The sequence below is a fragment of the Podarcis erhardii genome (genome assembly GCF_964252035.2).
Source record: "Podarcis erhardii genome assembly, chromosome: 9".
In the NCBI taxonomy this organism is placed as follows: domain Eukaryota; kingdom Metazoa; phylum Chordata; class Lepidosauria; order Squamata; family Lacertidae; genus Podarcis; species Podarcis erhardii.
This window is the reverse complement of record NC_138512.1, coordinates 70,804,385-70,825,214: the sequence shown is the minus strand read 5'-3', so window position 1 is coordinate 70,825,214 and position 20,830 is coordinate 70,804,385. Positions and strand designations below refer to the sequence as shown.

The 20,830-nt window shown below is 46.3% G+C and overlaps 1 protein-coding gene across 2 annotated transcripts in view; it reads right to left on the bottom strand.

The window, feature by feature from the left end:
* Window positions 1–14,896, bottom strand: part of SCARB2 (scavenger receptor class B member 2) — a 34,704-nt gene extending 19,808 nt beyond the window's left edge. The window contains exon 1 of one of the 2 annotated variants that reach the window (XM_081877000.1): window positions 14,697–14,896. In XM_081877000.1, the coding sequence (XP_081733126.1) occupies window positions 14,697–14,813 (117 nt within the window). In that variant the 5' untranslated portion in view covers window positions 14,814–14,896. The remainder of the gene's footprint in view (window positions 1–14,696) is intronic. The other variant, XM_081877001.1, reaches the window with a different exon arrangement.
* Window positions 14,897–20,830: the final 5,934 nt, after the last annotated feature.

Below are 20,830 nucleotides of genomic sequence, written 5' to 3'. Positions count from 1 at the left end.
CGAATAAGGGAATTGATCCACATGTGCAGCAGAACCACGTGATATACTGTAGCTTTCTGTGGATTGTGCCTTGCCTGGTGGTGGTCAGAAAACACTTTAGAAAAATCCAGCAGAAAACTGACATGGAAGTAGAAGGCTTAGAATCTTCCCCCCCTGACATGCAGGGATTTTTCCTCCTCTGCTCCCAGGAGCTCTCCAAAATGCAGTCTCCAACATGCAGCCAGAATGGTAGAGTCCAAGAACAAAGCCTGCACCATTTGATTCAATGTTCTGCGTCGATGAAAGTCAATATTCCAGAAAGGTAGCTGTTTTAATCTGCTGCAATGGAACAAGGAAGAGTCTTGGGGTGCTGTAAAAACTAATCAATTTATTATGCATCAGATGCATGAAATTTTACAGGTACACACACACACACACACACACACACACACACACACACACACGTATAGAGAAAACCCATCACAAACGGTGGGGTCAAATGACCACGTGGCACATAAACTCCAGTCTGTAAAAATTCAATTAAAGTTTGAAATGTATGAAAAATAACCACAGTGATCACGCACAGGAGTAACTGTGATAACAAAAGTCATTGGTTGTGGCATTACAGTGGTAGCTCGGGTTAAGTACTTAATTTGTTCCAGAGGTCCGTTGTTAACCTGAAACTGTTCTTAACCTGAAGCACCACTTTAGCTAATGGGGCCTCCCGCTGCCGCCGCACCGCCGGAGCACGATTTCTGTTCTCATCCTGAAGCAAAGTTCTTAACCCGAGGTAATATTTCTGGGTTAGCAGAGTCTGTAATCTGAAGCCTCTGTAACCTGAAGCATATGTAACCCGAGGTACCACTGTATAGTACATTCCTAAACGCATCAGAATTGTAGGAGTTGGAAGGGACCTCAAGGGTCATCTATCTCAACACATGGTCCCCCTTCCAAGTTGAAACAATACAGGACCCTGCTTAGCTTTGCAAATGTGCTAGACTCAGCTAGAGTAACTCACAGGTCAACTGAACTAGGGCTGCAGCCTTAACTGTGAAGAGTTGTTGGGTGGGAGTTGAAGCTAAAATCCTTTCAATCCTTTCTATTCCCTTCCCTGCTTTCTATCACGTGTTCTCATGTGTCCATTTGAAGACTATCGACTGCCTCTTTCTGGAAGAAGATCAATATAAATTTAATTCTTAAAGAACTGTGCAAAGAGTTCAGCAGTAATGAAAATATTGATTTTACGCATGCTTAGTGGCTCTCTTCTTGTGTTAAATCCCCAAGTTGTTTCAAGGAACTCTAGGTAGTTTTTTATAAGAGCGGCGGAAGCAACACCAAGCTTTTGAAGCAGACGAGGTGCAGAGATAATGACTATTCCAAGGCCACTTAATCAGCCTTGTGGTGAACAAATATTAGAACCCAGCCACTATCCCCGTAACAACCCTCAAAATGTAACTTATCACATTTGTAAGTTGTTTTTTCCAAAAGGAATTCAGGGTAGCAATACAGGACGCTCTCACATTTTTTTCCTGTGAGGTAGATTAGACTGACACAACGACTGGACCAAGACTGAAATAATCACATTGGTAAGATTTAAGATCAACAGTTGAAACCTATGCATGTGCACTGTGAGTTCAGTGGGATTTACTCCTAGGTAAGAAGGTATAGAATTGAGGGCAAAATTCTTGAATTGAATCTCTTCCCTTTGTCTCTTCCCTACTGCATTTTAGACTGTACCATCCTTGGGGCAAGGACCTGTCTTGTTGTGCACCTTTACACACTTAGCAATTACTCAGAAGTAATCGCTAAGTTTAGTGAGAATAAGTCCCATGTAATTGGGTTTTAGGGACGTGGGTGGTGCTGTGGGTTAAACCACAGAGCCTAGGACTTGCCGAACAGAAGGTCAGCGGTTCAAAGCCCCACGACGGGGTGAGCTCCCATTGCTCGGTCCCTGCTCCTGCCAACCTAGCAGTTCGAAAGCACGTCAAAGTGCAAGTAGATAAATAGGTACCATTCTGGCAGGAAGATAAACGCCGTTTCCGTGCGCTGCTCTGGTTCGCCAGAAGCGGCTTAGTCATGCTGGCCACATGACCCAGAAGCTGTATGCCGGCTCCCTTGGCCAATAAAGCGAGATGAGCACTACAACCCCAGAGTCGGTCATGACTGAACCTAATGGTCAGGGGTCCCTTTATCTTTAATTGGGTTTTACTTTTCCTCCCAAGCCCCATAATATTTTAAAGTAAATAATTGGGCATGATGTATTTGTAAATTAAGCACTTAAAAAACCCACAGGTTTCAGTGAGAGAGGCTGGTATGCAGATATCTCCACTGAAACCATTTAAACTTGAAAACAGAGGTGACTAACCTATGGTCCTCCAGTTGGCATCCATCTGTCTCGAGAGACAATGGAGTGAGCTTCTGGGGGTGAAGTCAAACTGCTGCATTAGCAGCACCAAAGCGACTTCTCCGGGCACAAGCCTGGGCAGTATGTGTGGAAGTCCTGGGCTGTACAGACGACAAGACCCCACTCTTGGCCTCACTGATGTCCAGTATACCTGAAGGAGCGTCTCCACCCCCATCGTTCTGCCCGGACACTGAGGTCCAGCACCGAGGCCCTTCTGCCGCTTCCTTCTCTGCGAGAAGCCAAGTTACAGAGAACCAGGCAGAGGGCCTTCTCAGTAGTGGCACCCGCCCTGTGGAACGCCCTCCCACCAGATGTCAAAGAGAAAAACAACTACCAGATTTTTAGAAGACATCTGAAGGCAGCCCTGTTTAGGGAAGCTTTTAATGTTTAATAGGTTATTGTATTTTAATATTCTGTTGGAAGCCGCCCAGAGTGGCGGGGGAAACCCAGCCAGATGGGCGGGGTATAAATAAATTATTATTATTATTATTATTATTATTATTATTATTATTATTATTAGGCCCAAAGGAAAGCAGAGCAAGACATTTGGCACCAGCTTGGCTGCAGGAGTTGCCGGAAGGAGACATAAAAGGCACCATCCAACTGTCTTAGGGAATCCGCTCCAAATTTGGGTAGGGTTTACTCCTGAGCCTGTTCTTCTCCTGAAGACATCCCATTTTAGGATCAGAGTTTTTCTTCTCCTAGATGGCCTACCTTCCCAGGCAGACAAGCCCAATCTGCCCTTACTCCAGCACATGCAGAAACCACCTTCTTGACCATTGGATCCACTGTTATAGGTCCATATAAAGCAACACCCTAGAGGTACTGGGCCCTAAGGAAGTCAGATTAGCCTCAACCAGGGCCAGGGCCTTTTCAACATTGGCTCCAGCCTGGTGGAACGCTCTGTCTCATGAGACCAGGGCCCTGCAGGATCTGATTTCTTTCCGCAGGGCCTGTAAGACAGAGTTGTTCTGCCTTTGGCTTGGAATCAACTTGATCCCCTTCCCCTCTTTCCTTTCTCCTTCTGTGATGGAACTCCTATTTGGGGACTTCCCTGGCTTTTTTCTGGCCCACGTAGGACCAGTCTGGATAGTTGGCCTTGGTGAAGATTTGACGTTTTCATCCCCAAAAAGTTTTTGATTTGAGTTTCTACTGAAATGAGGCTGCATTTTAATGTTGTGTTTAAATCTTGTTTTTAAGTTGTATTTTAATCAATTATTTTTATACCTGGTGTCAGCTGCCCTGAGCCCAGTCTTGGCTGGGGAGGGCAGGGTATAAATAAATAAATAAATTTTGTTTGTTTGTTTGTTTCATTTGCTCAATTCTACCTTTGCATGTGGGGAAATCCCTAAAACACTGAGGGTTTGAGACCCAGCGGCTACCCTCACCTGGTTTAGCTGGTCAGTCAAAACCGTTTCCTGGGGTGTGGCCACTGTCACATGCCGAAGGCTTCTAGGAGCCACAGGTGAGAGCCGAGCGCAGGGTGGGACCAAAGGTGGACAAACTACCTCCGAAGGAGCATGATGTGTCCCCATCAGAGGTACTTTCCCCTCCCCTAACACCCAATATACCCTATTGCTGAACTACAGCTCCCATAATTCCTGATCACTGGCTGTATTGGCTGGGGCCCAAGGGATGGCAGAATCAAAGAGAGAAGCGGGTTGGGAAGATGAAAAGGGAGCTTAGCAGTTGCATAAGGTAAAAGGGGGCGTTATTGGGGATGGGTGAGGATCGCAAGTGGAGCAAGCTGTGGGGCGGACCTCCACCAGACTTTCCAAAACATTCCAATGCCATTTACTGAGCTAATTCAAAACAAGTGCAGAAACACCTAGGATCTGCTTATCAGCGCTTCTTCAAAGATATAGCCATAGAATTGTGGTGTTGGAAGGGAACCTGAGGATCGTTTATTCCAGACACGGTGAAACTTGGCCTCCAGATGTTTTGGGACTACAATTCCCATCATCCCTGACCACTGGTTCTGTTAGCTATGGATGATGGGAGTTGTAGTCCCAAAACATCTGGAGGGCCAAGTTTCGCCATGCCTGGTCTAGTCCAACCCCCTGAAATGGAGGAATATAATATGCTGGAGACCCCCCAGAATGTCAGTCACTTTGACTACTATCAGATCTGGCCTTTGGCAAAACCTCTTCTTAATCTACGCTGTTTGGAAGTGAATTACTCAGAAGTGATTCCATTTGGAAGGATGCCTTTCCCAGTGGAACTTCCTATCGCATGCCAAATCAGTAGTATGGGAAGCAATCAGGTGGGCAGATGGTGCTGGCGACCTTCATTTGTGCCTTCTTATTAGTGTCCTATGAACTACTCATAGCCCAGTGATTAGAACATCTGCTCTGCATGCAGAAGGCAAAGGTATAGGTAAAGGGACCCCTGACCATTAGGTCCAGTCGCGGATGACTCTGGGGTTGCGGTGTTCATCTTTATTGGCTGAGGGAGCCGGCGTACAGCTTCCGGGTCATGTGGCCAGCATGACTAAGCCGCTTCTGGCAAACCAGAGCAGCGCACGGAAATGCCATTTACCTTCCCGCCGGAGTGGTGCCTATTTATCTACTTGCACTTTGACGTGCTTTTGAACTGCTAGGTTGGCAGGAGCAGGGACCAAGCAACAGGAGCTCACCCCATCGTGGGGATTCGAACCACCGTCCTTCTGATTGGCAAGCCCTAGGCTCTGTGGTTTTAACCCACAGTGCCACCCGCGTCCCTTGGTTCAATCCCCAGCATCTCCAAGCAGGACATGGAACATCTCCTGAGAGCACTACCAATCCATATAGATGAGGGCTGCGGACATTTTCCACCTGGCAGACCATATCTTTCTCTATCTCTCTCTCTCTCACCAGCAACCCATTGGCCAACTATGACAGGTGAGAGGGACCGCCTCCCTGCTCAAGTTGGCCAGGGTTGGTGGTGGTGGGCTGAGATAGTGACCAAGCAGAACTGAACTCCCTGCTCATCAGGTGATAGGTAGAGAGTTCAATCCTGCTTCCTGCAGGGATCAGAAGTGTGCCCAGCCAATCCAGACACATCTCAACCAGCCCCTGTACTTGACATCGCATATAATGCTAGGGTAGGTGGGTGAAGTTTGGGGGAAACGGCCTGGTAGGACAGATTTCATAGAATCAAAGAACTGTAGTGTTGGGAGATAACACAAGGACCTTCTCCAGTTCAACCTCCCGCAATGAAGCAACCATTGGCGCAATGTGAGGCTTGAACCCACAATCCTGAGATTATGACTCCCATGCTCTATACTGACTTAGCTGTGAAAGGTCCATGGGCGAGAGATTTTCCCATCCCTGGTGTACACAATGCTGAGCAAGATAGACCAATAGTATGACACCATAGAAGGCAGCTTCCATTATTCTCTATGTTGAAGGGTGTGTCTCAATGCCACTGCAACGGAGATGAAACTCTATTGTGCTTAGTAGCTCATTTCAATTTTCAAATTTAGGTTTCAAGCGCACGTCTTGAGATGTGCTGATTGCCAAAATCTGTGCCACAGAATCTGGGCTCGGCTGCATTTAGTGGCTTTAATGAGTTTCATTGTATAATAAAGTATTCTGCAGTACCTTGTTCTACAAGCACTATTAAGAAACATGACCTACAGTTCGAAACAGCTTTTTAAAAAGCCTCCCACTCCTGGAGAGGGTGGTGCCCCCTGAGTTGTGAAATTCCCTCCTTGCAGAGGAGCATCTGGTATTTGCTGTCTAGCTTTCTTCATATACTGAAGGACTACCTTTTATTCTTGGCCGTTAACAGCTGAGATAGCCAGGTAGGCAGGCATGAGATGGTCCTCAGCAAACAGCCACATCTAAGCAAACCAGCCAAACTTCCTGCTTGGAATTATAAGGAATTCCCAAGAAAAATGATAACTTAAACATCAGTCTCTCTCCCTCCCTTCACCTTTCCTGTAACCTCTCCCACATTCAAGAAAGCCGTTTGCCATAAAGCCTGTTGCTCCATCTTCTCAAGAACAACTCCCTTAACAGAAACGGAGCAAGATACTATCTGAAAGCTTTTTACCTAATGCACCAACTACAAGTCATCTCCGGGACGCGGGTGGTGCTGTGGGTTAAACCACAGAGCCTAGGAGAAGGTGAGAAGATGAGAAGGTTGGCGGTTTGAATCCCCGAGACGGGGTGAGCTCCCGTCGCTCGGCCCCTGCTCCTGCCCACCAAGCAGTTTGAAAGCACGTCAAAGTGCAAGTAGATAAATAGGTACCGCTCCGGCGGGAAGGTAAACGGCGTTTCCGTGTGCTGCTCTGGTTTGCCAGAAGCAGCTTAGTTATGCTGGCCACATGACCTGGAAGCTGTACGCTGGCTCCCTCGGCCAATAAAGCGAGATGAGCGCCGCAACCCCAGAGTTGGTCACGACTGGACCTAATGGTCAGGGGTCCCTTTACTTTTACCTTACAAGTCATCTCCAGTTTTGCAAATATAAAAGACAGCCTCGTTTCTTCTTTATTTCTGTTTTCTGCCTCACAAGGAACCTGTGTATTTTGCTAAGAGATGGGCATGAGTAAAGGCTGGATTTTAAATTCTTTTTAAAAAATACTAGAGAGTCTGCCACAATTGTTTCTTTCTCTCAGCAGCCTTGGAACAATCCTGCTATCACCCAATACAGGCTAATCTACTTAAGTCTTCAAACCTCCTTCAGGTCTCCATCATGTGACTTTTCATGTAATAAATTTTTATTGAAGTTTTTCCATAAAAAAAAATAATAAACCAATCCATTTATATATCACATATTTCACCTTGTTTGGACCTCCCTCAACTTCTCTGACAATCTTTCGTAGTTAAAATCCTCTCCTCACATTCCTTCTTTAGATATTGCCATTAAATATTATATTTCTATCCTTACTTGCCTTTTGGCAATACTCCTTCTATTTTCACAAAGCTTCTTTGAAACACGCTAGCGTTGTGCTATCCTCACATATGTTTTTCAAATACTCTGTAAATTTCCCCCAGTCCTCAATGAATTTCTGGTCTTTTTGGTATCTAATTTTCCCTGTTAATTTGTCTAACTCTGCGTAATCTGTTAGTTTTGAGCCATCATGTGACTTTTCATCAGGCTTAAAAGTTAAGGGAAATCTGCTAAACAATCAGCCTTATGGCAGGTTTTGAAGAACCTGAAAGTCTGCTTGATATTTTGTGAAATGTTAGTTGTTCCTAATAAAGCTACTGTCCTGCTGCAGATTTTGTTTTTCCGATCGACCAAGATGCCTTTTTCTGTTTGCATTCCAGAAGGCTCAGAGAGGCTGCTTCAGAAAAAACAAAGGCCTCTTTTTCTCAGGACAGAGCAGGAAACCGCAAACAAGTCCGTGCAGATAGCAGCAGGTGTCTGCGAAGGTGGAAGAGGTTACAAATGGGTTCTTCCTCAGCTGACGAATGAACCTGGCACATAAAAGGATGCATTAGATGCACGGCTTGATTTTGCACAAAGCAGGGACACATAAAACCCAAATAAGGGTGATGGGCAAAAAAGCTAAGCAGCAGAGAAGCCAGTCTTGCAGTAAGAGGAACGTGTTTGACCAGGTTGGGTTTTGACATTGCTCGCCCACATAAACCACACCTTCACAACGGAACAGCACTGCTAACTTGGAGGCAGTGCCAAAGTAGGTCTAAACTGCATGTGAGGGCCTCAGAAATCACATGCAGATAAAGTAGATGCCCTTTAGAAGACCCCTCCAGTGGGACGCGGGTGGCGCTGTGGGTTAAACCACAGAGCCTAGGACTTGCTGATCAGAAGGTTCGAATCCCCGCGACGGGGTGAGCTCCCGTTGCTCGGTCCCTGCTCCTGCCAACCTAGCAGTTCGAAAGCACGTCAAAGTGCAAGTAGATAAATAGGTACTACTCTGGTGGGAAGGTAAACGGTGTTTCCGTGCGCTGCTCTGGTTTGCCAGAAGCGGCTTAGTCATGCTGGCCACATGACCCGGAAGCTGTACAATGGCTCCCTCGGCCAATAAAGCGAGATGAGCGCCACAACCCCAGAGTTGGCCACGACTGGACCTAATGGTCAGGGGTCCCTTTACCTTTACCTGTGGCAGAGCACCTCCTTTGCATGCAGAAGGTCCCAAAAGCACTCCCTGGAAGGGCTGGGAGAGAAATCTGTCCAAAACTCTGGACACAGCGGTAGCCAGCCAGCAAGTACACAGTATTGAGCTAGCTCGGGGTTGGCAACCTAAGGGCCATGGGCCACAAGCGGCCCATGGGGGTCGTTTAACCGGCCCATGGACCCCCACCACCTGCTTGGTGGGCTCCTGTGCGCCGCGCTAAACTGGCGCAGAGCAGAGTGGGGACTGCCTTCCACTGCACTGGCCGGCTTTCCATTGGCTGCAGGAAGCTGTGCACACCTCCTCCACTCCGGAAATAGTGTTTGCGCATGCATGCGCGCACACACACTACGACCCACTGCAGCGTCTGTGGGACCGTGAACCAGCCAAAGCCATGAAAACTTTGCCAACCCCTGAGCTAGCTGGATCAGGGGTCTGACTCGGTATAAGTGCTTATCTATACAGTGGTACCTCTAGTTGCGAACGGGATCCGTTCCAGAGGCCCATTCGCAACATGAAAAGAGCGCAACCCGCAGTGGCGCATCTGCGCATGTTTGAGTTGCGATTCGCCACTTCTGCGCATGCGCACAACATCATTTTGTGCTTCTGCGCATGTGGCAAAACCCGGAAGTAACCCTTTCCAGTACTTCCAGGTCGCCGTGGGACGTAACCTGAAAGAACGTAACAAGAAGTGGATGTAACATGTGGTATGACTGCATCTGAGTTTCTAACACTGCTACAAAGATACAGTTTTTGCACATTATCTCTGCAGCATATTTGCCGATTCTCTGGGATCGGATCCTGTGTCATGGTGCTCATGTGACAAAAGGGTCACATGTCTAGGTTACACTCCCCCCCGACATGGCTACTGTTGAGGCAACTACATCAACAGCTGCACTTGAGAATGCAAGAAGAGCTATTCTGAATCAGACCAAAGGCCTGTGTGGTCAACAGGTCCCAGTTCCTCTTTGTGCATCTGGGAAACCCACAAGCAGTACTTGAGAGTAGTAGCCTTCATCTGCCATTGTTTTCCAGCAGTGTTAGAAGCTCAAGATGCTAAATGGCTCTTAAACCAAGCTTACAGTCACCAAAATGGAATGTCTAGTCTGCCTTTGGGGGCAGGACAGCTCTAGAGTCTTATTTTTCAGATAATGGACTGACTGTGATTGACTCTCAGCTGGTTCAGGTGACAACCCTGAGCTAGGTTAAGAGCTTTGAGAACTTCAAGATGAAAAGTCGCTTGATCCAGGGACAGTCCATGTATCTATCGACCTGTTCTGACCTCTTTTTCTTAATGGTGACTGCTCCTGCTCAGGCTGCACAGGAAAAGCATTTTGGTTCCAGAAATTCATTCCCATTGTTCAGATAAAATACGTATTACTGATAGAATTCTTCAGGATGTCTTGCTAGTGTGTGAAAGCAGTCCAGATTCAAGAATCTCCAGGCATGCATCTCCAGATGGTGGAGGCATCAGGCACCATCCTGGCCCCAAGGCATCTTCACTTGGTCACAAGTGGTTGAAAGCCAGGTGCAAAATGCGCCTGGCCCCTGGCTAATTTCAAACACTGCTTTTTTTATAACATATAGAGAAGGAAAAGGAGGGGAATGAAATTTTCCTCCGGGGGCTCCCACCATTTTCTTTTTGTCACCTCCATTCTCAAAAGGCAACAACCCCATTGTCACCAAGCACAACCTCTTGTCAAGAGGTGAAATTGTCCACTCACAGACAGGGAGCCCCACACAATCTGGAGATTACAGTGGAGCTGAAGGCTGCCAGGTTATATAACTCAGAATTCCTCCCTATTCCTCCTCCTTCATTAATCTCTCTCCTTTATTCCCTCATTTATATCTCTCCTGGTATGCCCCGCAGAGGACCTTAAGGTCCATGGATAATCATAGTTTAGAGGTCCCGGGCCCTAAGTAAGCCAGATTATCCTCTACCAGGGCCAGGGCCTTCTCAGTGATGGCTCCGAACTGGTGGAATGCTCTGTCCCATAAGACCAGGGCCCTGCAGGATTTCACTTCCTTCCACAGGGCCTGTAAGACAGAGCTATTCCACCTGGCTTTCAACTTGAACTTAGCCTGATCTTTTACTCCCCTTCCTTCCATCCCTCCCCCTCCCCTTTTTATAAAGATTACCTGCTCTGGGATCCCACAGCTAATTCTCCCCTGGTATCCTCACTGGCCCAAATAGGACTAATTTAGCCAGCTAGCCCTGGTGATCATCTAATGTTTATTGGATGGATTTTCCTCCTAAATTGATTTTTGAATTCTGAATTTATTGTTATTCACATTTTAGACTGTATTTTATGCTGTTTTTTGTTGCATCAATTAAATGTTTTAAATTAGCCACCCTGAGCCCGGTTTTCTGAACTGGGAAGAGCGGGGTATATAAAAAAATTATTATTATTATTATTATTATTATTAATTATTATGGAACCTGAGGCAGTGTTTGCTGTTTCAGAAGGTCTCCCATCCAAACACTGACCAGACTCAGACCTGCTTAGCTTCAGTAAGTCAGTGGCCTCATGTTCCTTTGGATCATACCCTGGGACAAAAGATTTGATTTATTACATTTGTACGCCGCTTTCAATTCCAATGAATCCCAAAGTGGCTTGCAAACAATGAACAACGGTAACATGGTAGAACAGAATAGAACATCACAGACACATAGAATAATGCATAGCTCAGTTGGCGGAGCACGGGACTCTTAATTTTTGCTTTCTCATCCAAGGCTCTCAACTCTCACCCACTCATACCACACCCCTTGTTTCAAGTTTAGGTGCTTGCTCATACTGCTGCTTCGTACACTGGGGGTGGGGGAGAGAGAGACCTTTCCAGCCCATAGCCTGCATTTCCTCACGAGGAACCGTACAGGGCCTGCAAGAAGGGTCACAGGTAAAAAAGGAGGGAGCAAAGGGTTCTGCTCTTCCATTTGCATAGCAGCCCACATTACATCCATGCAAACGTCTAGAGCTCTTACATGTACACACAGGAACCTCTTCATCCATCCATTCAGTAAGCAAGCAAGCAGCATTATCAAAAGTTCAAGGACTTGTGCCCGGCAGAAGCACTCCAGAAGAGTGAGGATCAGGGCTGGCGAGGGGGGTGGCCTGGGGTGAGTCCCAGGGGCCAGACAGAGGACCCCCAGGGGTTCTCAACACCTGACCTTCACCGACAGATACATATACTGTACACATGTACAGTCATACCTTGGGTTACAGCCGCTTCAGGTTGCGTTTTTTCAGGTTACGGACCGCCGAAACCTGGAAGTACTGGAACAGGTTACTTCCGGGTTTTGGCAGTCACTCATGCGCAGAAGCGCTAAATTGCGCTTTGCGCATTGTTTGCGCATATGCGCCGAATTGCAACCCACACATGCACAGACGCGCTGCTGTGGACACTGCGGGTTGCGAACATGCATCCCGCACGGATCACGTTTGCAACCCAAGAGTCCACGGTATTTTGAATAAGAGCTTAGCAACATACACTGACACAAGTTTAATACCGGTACTTGTCTAGCTCTTGCCCTAAAAGTTCAAAGTACCGCTCAGGTATTAGATTACAGACTTTTACAACAAATCTGGAATGGCGAGTTGTTCTGATGCTAAATAAAAGGCGGCCGACAGAAAGTACCTGTCATCCAGGAGTATCTCTCGACAGGAGAGAGATGTGCAAGAACATAAAGAGACCTGCTGAATCAGGCCAGTGGCCACCTATTCCTCATCCTGTTCTCAGAGTGGAAACCCATAAGTAGGACCAAGTAGAACTTCATGTTGTTTTACATGAACTGCTTAGAGGCTATTTTGATTAAGCAGTATATAAATCTTGTTACTTAAACAAACTCTCTCCCTCTAAATATCTGGCTGGGGCCCCTTTTCCGTCTGTGCAATTACTTTATGCGTTTCCTTCTAAGTATTCTATTTGGCATTTACGATTCCCCTCCCTGACTCCTAGATTAATTTCTGTATACATTACCTCTCTTCCGAAACCACTGCTGAGCATTCCCCAGTTCATTTCATGCTTTTAAGAAGAAGAGTAGAAGAAGAAGAGTTTGGATTTGATATCCCGCCTTTCACTCCCTTTAAGGAGTCTCAAAGCGGCTAACATTCTCCTTTCCCTTCCTCCCCCACAACAAACACTCTGTGAGGTGAGTGGGGCTGAGAGACTTCACAGAAGTGTGACTGGCCCAAGGTCACCCAGCAGCTGCATGTGGAGGAGCGGAGACGCGAACCCGGTTCCCCAGATTAGGAGACTACCGCTCTTAACCACTACACCACACTGGCTCCAGACTGCAAACCTCTATGAGAAACCTCTCTGTTTCTGTATAATAAACTATGAAACCTCAGTTAACAAATCATGTGACTTTTAATCTCAGGGTCCTGGGTTCGAGTCTCATGTTGAGCGAATGATTCCTGCACCTCGGGGTCCCTTCCACCTCCACAATTCAGTGATTGTTCTCTCATAATGGCAGTCAGTTGATGGCAGTGAGGAAAGCTGATCAGGACTCCCCCGCTTCAGAGTTCACACTGGTAACCACCAAACTATGCCAGATCTACAGAACGGAACTATGTTATGTGAACATACTGCCTCTGAGGATGTGCCAACTGCCGTTTGCTCACAGCCAGGTACCTTAACGCTCAGGGGCAATTCACACATGTATGTCAATCAACCACAAGGTCATAAAAAGGAGCTATCACAGCTTAACCACCAGGGCCAAGATCAGACATAGGCAAACTCTGGCCCTCCAGATGTTTAGGACTACAATTCCCATCATCCCCAACTAACAGGACCAGTGGTCAGGGATGATGGGAACTGTAGTCCCAAACATCTGGAGGACCAGAGTTTGCCTATGCCTGGCCAAGATCCGTCAACAGCGTCTGGCACCGCTTTGAACATAGAACTTTTTCAGCGCCGTGAGTTCACACCATTACCTGCCAGTCATTAAGTGTTGGGCAACTGTGACGAAAAACCAAGGAAGGCACATGTTGTGCAACCCAAGTCGCGTTAGCTTTGAGGAGCAGGGATTCCATCACAGAAATACTGGCTTCCAAGTGCTGACTGATTTAATTTATGCCATGCATAAGGGGAAGGAGTTGCTGTCGCAACAAAAGGAGACACAATGCTTGTGATGCAAATGCAAAGATCCATTCCCAAGTTGTGTTGCTTTTCTAGTGCCATCGTTTTATACATGAGAGGGCAGTTGAAGGAGCTTGGGGGGGAAATGTTTAAAAGTATTTTTCCAAAAAAACACACCAGGGTCCTTTTTGTTGGGAATAACTCAGACGGAAATTCCCAGATGTTGGAAAAGGTTATTTATGTATGCCACTACCACGGCTCGTATTTTGTTAGCCCCAAAACGGAAAACAAGCAAAGTCCCAACTAAAGAAGATTGGCAACTTAAACTGATGGAATGTGCGCAGTTTGCGGACCTAACATACCAAATAAGAGAACAGGAAGAACACATGTTTAAAGAAGAATGGAAAATGTTTATTGAATATATGGAGGAAAATTGTGTTTATTTGAAAACACGGGCAGCATTACGATAAATTCAACAGCGTAAATAGGTTCTGATGAATGTAATAATGGAATACTGAATGGTTTAGTTTATATAAAATATGCAGGGATTTATGTTGTGCAAAACGAAGGGAAGTCATTGATATTTTAAGTTTGTTTAAATATATGTTTGACAATTTAGAATATTCTCTTAATTTAAAAATTAAACTAAAAAAAAGAAAGCAAAGCAACTGCACAACTTGGGTAGGTGTTGATTCCCTGTCCTCTCTTCCCTTCTATTTTACAGTGAACTTTTCACTACCCCTCCATGAACACCTTAATTTCTGCAAGTGATAAATACAAACAGCACCCACGTTTAACGGGAAGTCATGTGTTCCCCCATGTATTGTCTTCTCCCATAATTATTGCCTGCAAATATTTTTTTTCTTCTTTTAAATCCCCTGGAGACGGTGCCGTATGTTTGATGGGAAGGGATGGTGAGAAAAAGTTCTGTCCCGAGAGTGACGAAGTGCAAAGAGAGACAAACATGGGAGGGAATTTTAAAGGGCGCGTTTTGTTTTTAAAAATACAGCAGCTCAAAGCTGACACAGAACAATCCCCAGATAAGCCTCCAGACGATCTCTCCCCACCCCCACCCCCACCCCCTGAGCGCAACCCTAAGGCCCCAACCCTCCTTTCAGCGTAACGTGTGAATGCGAGCAGTCGCGCGCCGAGGCCATGCCCGCTCCTCACCTGTCGGACTTGCAGCTCCACGGCTTTCTGCAAGACGCGGGCCACCAGCAGGGCGACGCTGGCGATGAGCAGGGTCATGGACAGCCCGCCCACCGTGCCCAGGCAGAGCTTCCTCATGGCGGCGAGCGGGCGAGCGGGCGAGCGAGCGAAGGAGCGAGCGGCTAGGCCGGGCCGAGGGCGCTGCGTAAAGGCGCCGGGCGGAGAAGGCAGGCGAGCCAGCGAGCTCCGCGCCCTTCCCACTGGGCGCTCCCAGCCCAGGACCTCCCGGCCAGGCGCCTCCCTCGGCCCGAGAAGGCGGAGGGAAAGAAGCCGGGGCCTGAGGGGCGGCGGAGGCGGCTGCTTGGGGGCGGAGCGAGGCGCTTCGGTTTCGCTTTCCCCGAAAAGGCGCCCGACCCAGCGAGGCCGCCCGGCTCCCCAAGGCGCGCCGGCCCGGGATGAGCTCAGCGCTGGGCGAGGCGGTCAGCTGGTAGGGAAGCCCCGCCGAAGCGGCCGGGCTGTTGGTGCTGCTGGGCTATTCACCGCCGGCCCGGCCCCGCGGCTTGCTTTCCCCAGCCAAGGAAAACACGAGCCGGATTAGTCACGCCATGTTTTCCGCTATCTGCGCTGCCGGCGATGGCCTGCACTTTCCCCTCCACACAATCGGCTCGTCTTTGCAGAGCCCTGATTTGCAATTTTTGCAGATTGATCTTTTGCAGATTCTTCTCGCTTGCTGGCAATCTCCCAAGTGGGGAGTGACGCTGGTTGCGCTTAATAATAATAATAATAATTGTTGTTGTGGGGGATTCTCAAGAGTCTCCTCCAACACCATAATTCAAAAGCATCAATTCTTTGGCAATCAGCCTTCTTTATGGTCCATAATAATAATAATAATAATAATAATGATAATAATAATAATAATAATAATAATAATAATAATAATAATAATAATAATAATAGATTATTTATACTCTCTTCTTGAGAGTTCCATGGACTGCAAGAAGATCAAACCTCTCCATTCTGAAGGAAATCAGCCCTGAGTGGTCACTGGAAGGACAGATCGTGAAGCTGAGGCTCCAATACTTTGGCGACCTCATGAGACTCCCTGGAAAAGACCCTGATGTTGGGAAAGATGGAGGGAACAAGGAGAAGGGGACGACAGAGGACGAGATGGTTGGACAGTGTTCTTGAAGATACCAGCATGAGTTTGACCAAACTGCGGGAGACAGTGGAAGACAGGAGTGCCTGGCGTGCTCTGGTCCAGGGGGTCACGAAGAGACACGACTAAACAACAAGAACATTTATACCCCGCCCATCTGGCTGGGCTTCCCCAGCCACTCTGGGCGGCTTCCAACAAAATATTAAAATACAGTACTCAAGTCCTGCATGCAAGCTTCCCGCAGAAACACCTGGTTGGCCACTGTGAGAACAGGGTACTGGCCGGTGCCGGATTTACGTATACGTTAAACAAGCTATAGCTTAGGGCCCCACTCTTTTGGGCCCCCCAAAAAAATTTAAAGGGGGAAAAAACTACGATGTACATTTCCAAAATATGAGATAAAAAACAAATAAAATAAAACCTACATACAGCAACTGTGTTTTGTGTTGTGTTGGCTCCTATTTGTTATGTGCAAATGGCTTTAGATACCTATTAAAGGTAAAGGGACCCCTGACCATTAGGTCCAGTCCTGGCCGACTCTGGGGTTGCGGCGCTCATCTCGCTTTACTAACCGAGGGAGCCAGCATACAGCTTCCAGGTAATGTGGCCAGCATGACTAAGCCGCTTTTGGCGAACCAGAGCAGCGCACGGAAACGCCATTTACTTTCCTGCCGGAGCGGTACCTATTTATCTACTTGCACTTTGACATGCTTTCGAACTGCTAGGTTGGCAGGAGCAGGGACTGAGCAACAGGAGCTCACCCCGTCGCGGGGATTCGAACCGCCAACCTTCTGATTGGCAAGTCCTAGGCTCTGTGGTTTAACCCACAGCGCCACCCGCGTCCCATTTTAGATACCTATTAGGTCCATAAATTACCATATGGCATATATTCAACACAAAAAAACAGTGACAATTTGTTGTTGACAAAGGACAGCTGGACACATAAAGGGCCCCATTACCTTCAGTAGCTTAGGGCCTCACCAAACCTAAATCCAGCCCTGGTACTGGACTGTTGTTATGTCATAGAATCACTACATGGTAGAGTTGGAAGGGATCCCGAGGGTCATCTAGTCCTAAACCCTGAAATGCAGGAATCTCAGCTAATGGCCATCCAACCTCTGCTTAAAAACCTCCAAGGATGGAAAGTCCACAAGGGAGACCTTTCTAACAGCTCTTACTGTCAGAAAGCTCTTCCTGATGCCAAGTCCGAATCTCCTTTCTAGTAACTTGAAGCCATTGGTTCGGGTCTGACCCCCCAGAGCAGGAGAAAACAAGCTTGTTCCATCTTCCATGTGACAGCCCTTAAGATATTTGAAAATGCAATATTTGAATATTATAAATGGTGACCCTGCACCATAGGGTCCCAGGGTTGGTTGAAACTATTACAATACAATGGTAATATTCAAAATATTCAAAAACCATGTTACACAATGTTAAAAGCAGCTTATTCAACACAAAATTAAAAATAAGGTGGGCCTCTGGCCTGATTCAACAGGGTTTTTTTGTGTTGTTTATAGAATAGGTATTTGCAGATCTGTCAACACGAGTGGGGCACCACCAAAAAGATCTCACCAGCTGATTGTAGGGTCCAGGATGGTTTGCTGTTGAGGAAGGAACCCTATTAGGCAGTCCTGTGATTATTCCTCTGGGTTTTGAAACAAACCAAAAGGCAGACTTTTGGGAGATGAGAATGTTGGCGGAAGCAGAGGCAAGGGCTTTTTGCTTTCTGACATTTTCCCACTCAGACCCCACCCGAAATTCGATGCTTTCCCACTCGTGAAGGAAGTGATACAAGAACAGATCAATATAAGATTGTAGGAAAGCATTGTCAAGACCTGGGAGAAACATTCCACCGCCTCTTTGCGTATCAAAGCCATTCTTCCCCAATGTGAAGGAAAAAAGAAACTGAGCAAGCTCTTTTCTGGAAACCATACAAAATTTCCCCAAATTGCTGTGGCCTTGTCATATCTCCTGTTCAAAGGGTGTCTGTCTTGCCTCACCCCGTCTCTTGAACTTATGTATCAGTATCTGTTATTGTTGCAGATCGTAAATTTTCAGGCAAGGAAGTTGAAATATACTCGGAGTCAAGTGTGGATTTCATGCTCTTTATTCAGCTCATAGTAGTGAGGAATGCCAGTTCCCCCGAAATGTCTGCTTTATATACATTATTTACACAATGGGCCCCACGTGATTGGCTAATTCCGGGATTCTCCTGTAGGCCAATCAGCTTGCGGATTCACTTCCACCTGGAGTTGGATTGGGTGACTCCTGTGGACCAATCAGACTGCTGCATTCTGAATCCTATTGTTCTAGGACCAATCAGAATGCTGCATTCTGGATCCTACTCAACTCAGTACATAACAGAAGTGGAAGGCTGCTGTGTCCTCTACAACCATTAAAATACCCCCAAACAGATGTAAATTGTCTTTCTAGTAACAGAAATGGAGCCAAATGGCTGAATGCAATGGTAGTCCTAGGCAGGGCTAAGAGATAATAGCGAGAAAATATATGGCCTGTCTTTTTAGGGTATATGAGCTGATATACAAAAATAGGACAGCCACGATCAATAAATTACCTGTCTGTTGTTTATTGATGAAGCATTAATTGTTACAGAGTAGATTTAAAGATCATTACACGGGACAGAGATGGGGTAGGTAGGAGGAGGAAATAAGCCAAACCATCTTCCTGCTGATTTGTTTTCCATCCTGAAAAATAAGCATCTTTTAAATGTTTAAATGATTTGTTGTCAGAATGCACTGCAGACCTGGAATCAGAAAGAGGCAGGAAACCATGAGACTTGCATGTTATGTTTTAATACTATTTTCTTATAGTCTACGCAACAGTGAAATGTCTCTTGTTCCTTTTCGAAAATCTCCTGTTACATATTTCCCTAAGACTGCCATCATGCAGGAGGCTGCTGGGCTGCTAAGAAGTGTCGCAGAGAACTACAAGCTTAAGGCAGGGGTCAGAAAACATGTTCACTGTCCCTCAGACCTTGTGGAGGCCAGACTATATTTTTTTTGGGGGGGGGGGAATGAACAAATTCCTATGCCCCACAAATAACCCAGAGATGCATTTTAAATAAAAGCACACATTCTACTCATGTAAAAACACGCTGGTTCCCAGACCGTCCGCGGGCCGGATTTAGGTGATTGGGCCAGATCCGGCCCCGGGGCCTTAGTTTGCTTAAGGGATAGCCTTCTGAGAGCTGCCAGGCTATCACAGCAGCACTAGAAGGTGGTGATACTTCTTAAATTCTTTATTACTCTTAATTATCATTAACTAATAATCCTCCTCATAGTCTTTCTTGCAATATTTCAAATAATCATCCTTACAAAACTTCTTGCAGCCCTACTAGCATAATCTGTTCATTACAATTACTTTTCAAATAGTTCGTAAATTTACTCCAGTCTTCTAAGAATCTCTGGTCCAGCAGGTTTCGAATCCTTCCTGTTAATTTATCCAGTTCTGCATAGTCCATCAATTTCATCCGCCATTCTTCTTTCGTCGGTAATTGTTCTTGCTTCCATTTTTTTTGTGCCAATAATATTCTTGCTGCCGTCATTGCGTATAAAAATAACTTACAATCCTGTAAGTTGGACAAGTTGGCAGAGGACAAGTGGTGGGTTGTGGGAGAGCAGGACAGAGCGGCCACAACCTGTCGCGACTGTTCTTGTGGTGTGCCTGGACACACCTGTTTGTGCCTTCATCCTCCTCCTCCTCAAAAGAATATAAGAAGAAGAGCTTGTTGGATCAGGCCAGTGACTCATCTAGTCCAGCATCGTGTTCTCACCGTGGCCTCCCAGATGCCTGTGGAAAACCCATAGTAGAAAAAAGACAGTCACGGAACCGAGAAATTGCACAAAACAAATGAAATACCTTGAAAATCCCTGAAACGATAAGTAATCGACTAGAAATATTATCTTATGGAAATAAACTAAATAATAAGAATCAAAAAGTTTAAGGAAAAAATTAGAAAAACCTAAAATTGAACTAAGCCTTAGCGGGTTGCTGGCTACAAACCTCGTTTCACTGAACTATTCAGTTTCCTCAGAAGGAAATAGAAAAATCATAAACCTTAAATGACCAAAATTCAAAAAAGGGGGTAGAACTCCAAAAAAATCTGAAGTATTATAATCCTAGCTCAGCCTAGGTGAAGCAAAGCACAGTAATAAAGGATTGAGTACTCAAAGATACAGTTTCTAATCCTGAATTTACAAAAAAAGTTTTGAAAAACTAAATGGCAAGTTTTAGACACAGCCCGACTTAAAGTAAGCAAAGCACAGTAATAAAGAGTTGAGGACTCAGCTGTAAAAATTCTAGTGTTGCCTTTACCAAAAGGTTTAAAAAACCTAAATGGCACAAATTCAAAGAAAGGAATACACAATAAGCTGTTTTAGATTTTAAACAAACTCAAGAACAGGGCTGAGACGCTCCCTTGGACTAGATGTTACTGCTAGTGTTAAAGAAACCCACAAGCAAGATTCAAGAACAAGAGCGATCTCCCCTAGTATGGCTTATAGCAACTGGCTTTCAGAAGCATTGCTGCCTTCGACTGTGGAGGCAGAGCATGGCCATCATAGCTGCTAGCCATCAATAGTCCTCTCCTCTGTGACCCTCGTGGTCATAGTCCGGTGCTGCCAACCACGGCTGAGCTCAGTGGAGGGAGAAGCCAGCCAACCAGCCAAGTCTCAGGGTTGGTACTTGCCTGGAGGCAGAGTCTGAATACAATGTCCAGTCCAGTCCTAAGGTCAGGAGTTTCTCAGTTCATGTATAAAACCGTCTATCAAAAACTTCACTCTTGTGGCCTATCCCCATAACACCTAGTCACTATGGGCCCTACTAAAGCAAACAGTCTAATTGGTCAACGTCTAAAAGATATTGAGGGACGCAGGTGGCGCTGTGGGTTAAACCACAGAGCCTAGGACTTGCCGATCAGAAGGTCGGCGGTTCGAATCCCCGCGATGGCGTGAGCTCCCGTTGCTCGGTCCCTGCTCCT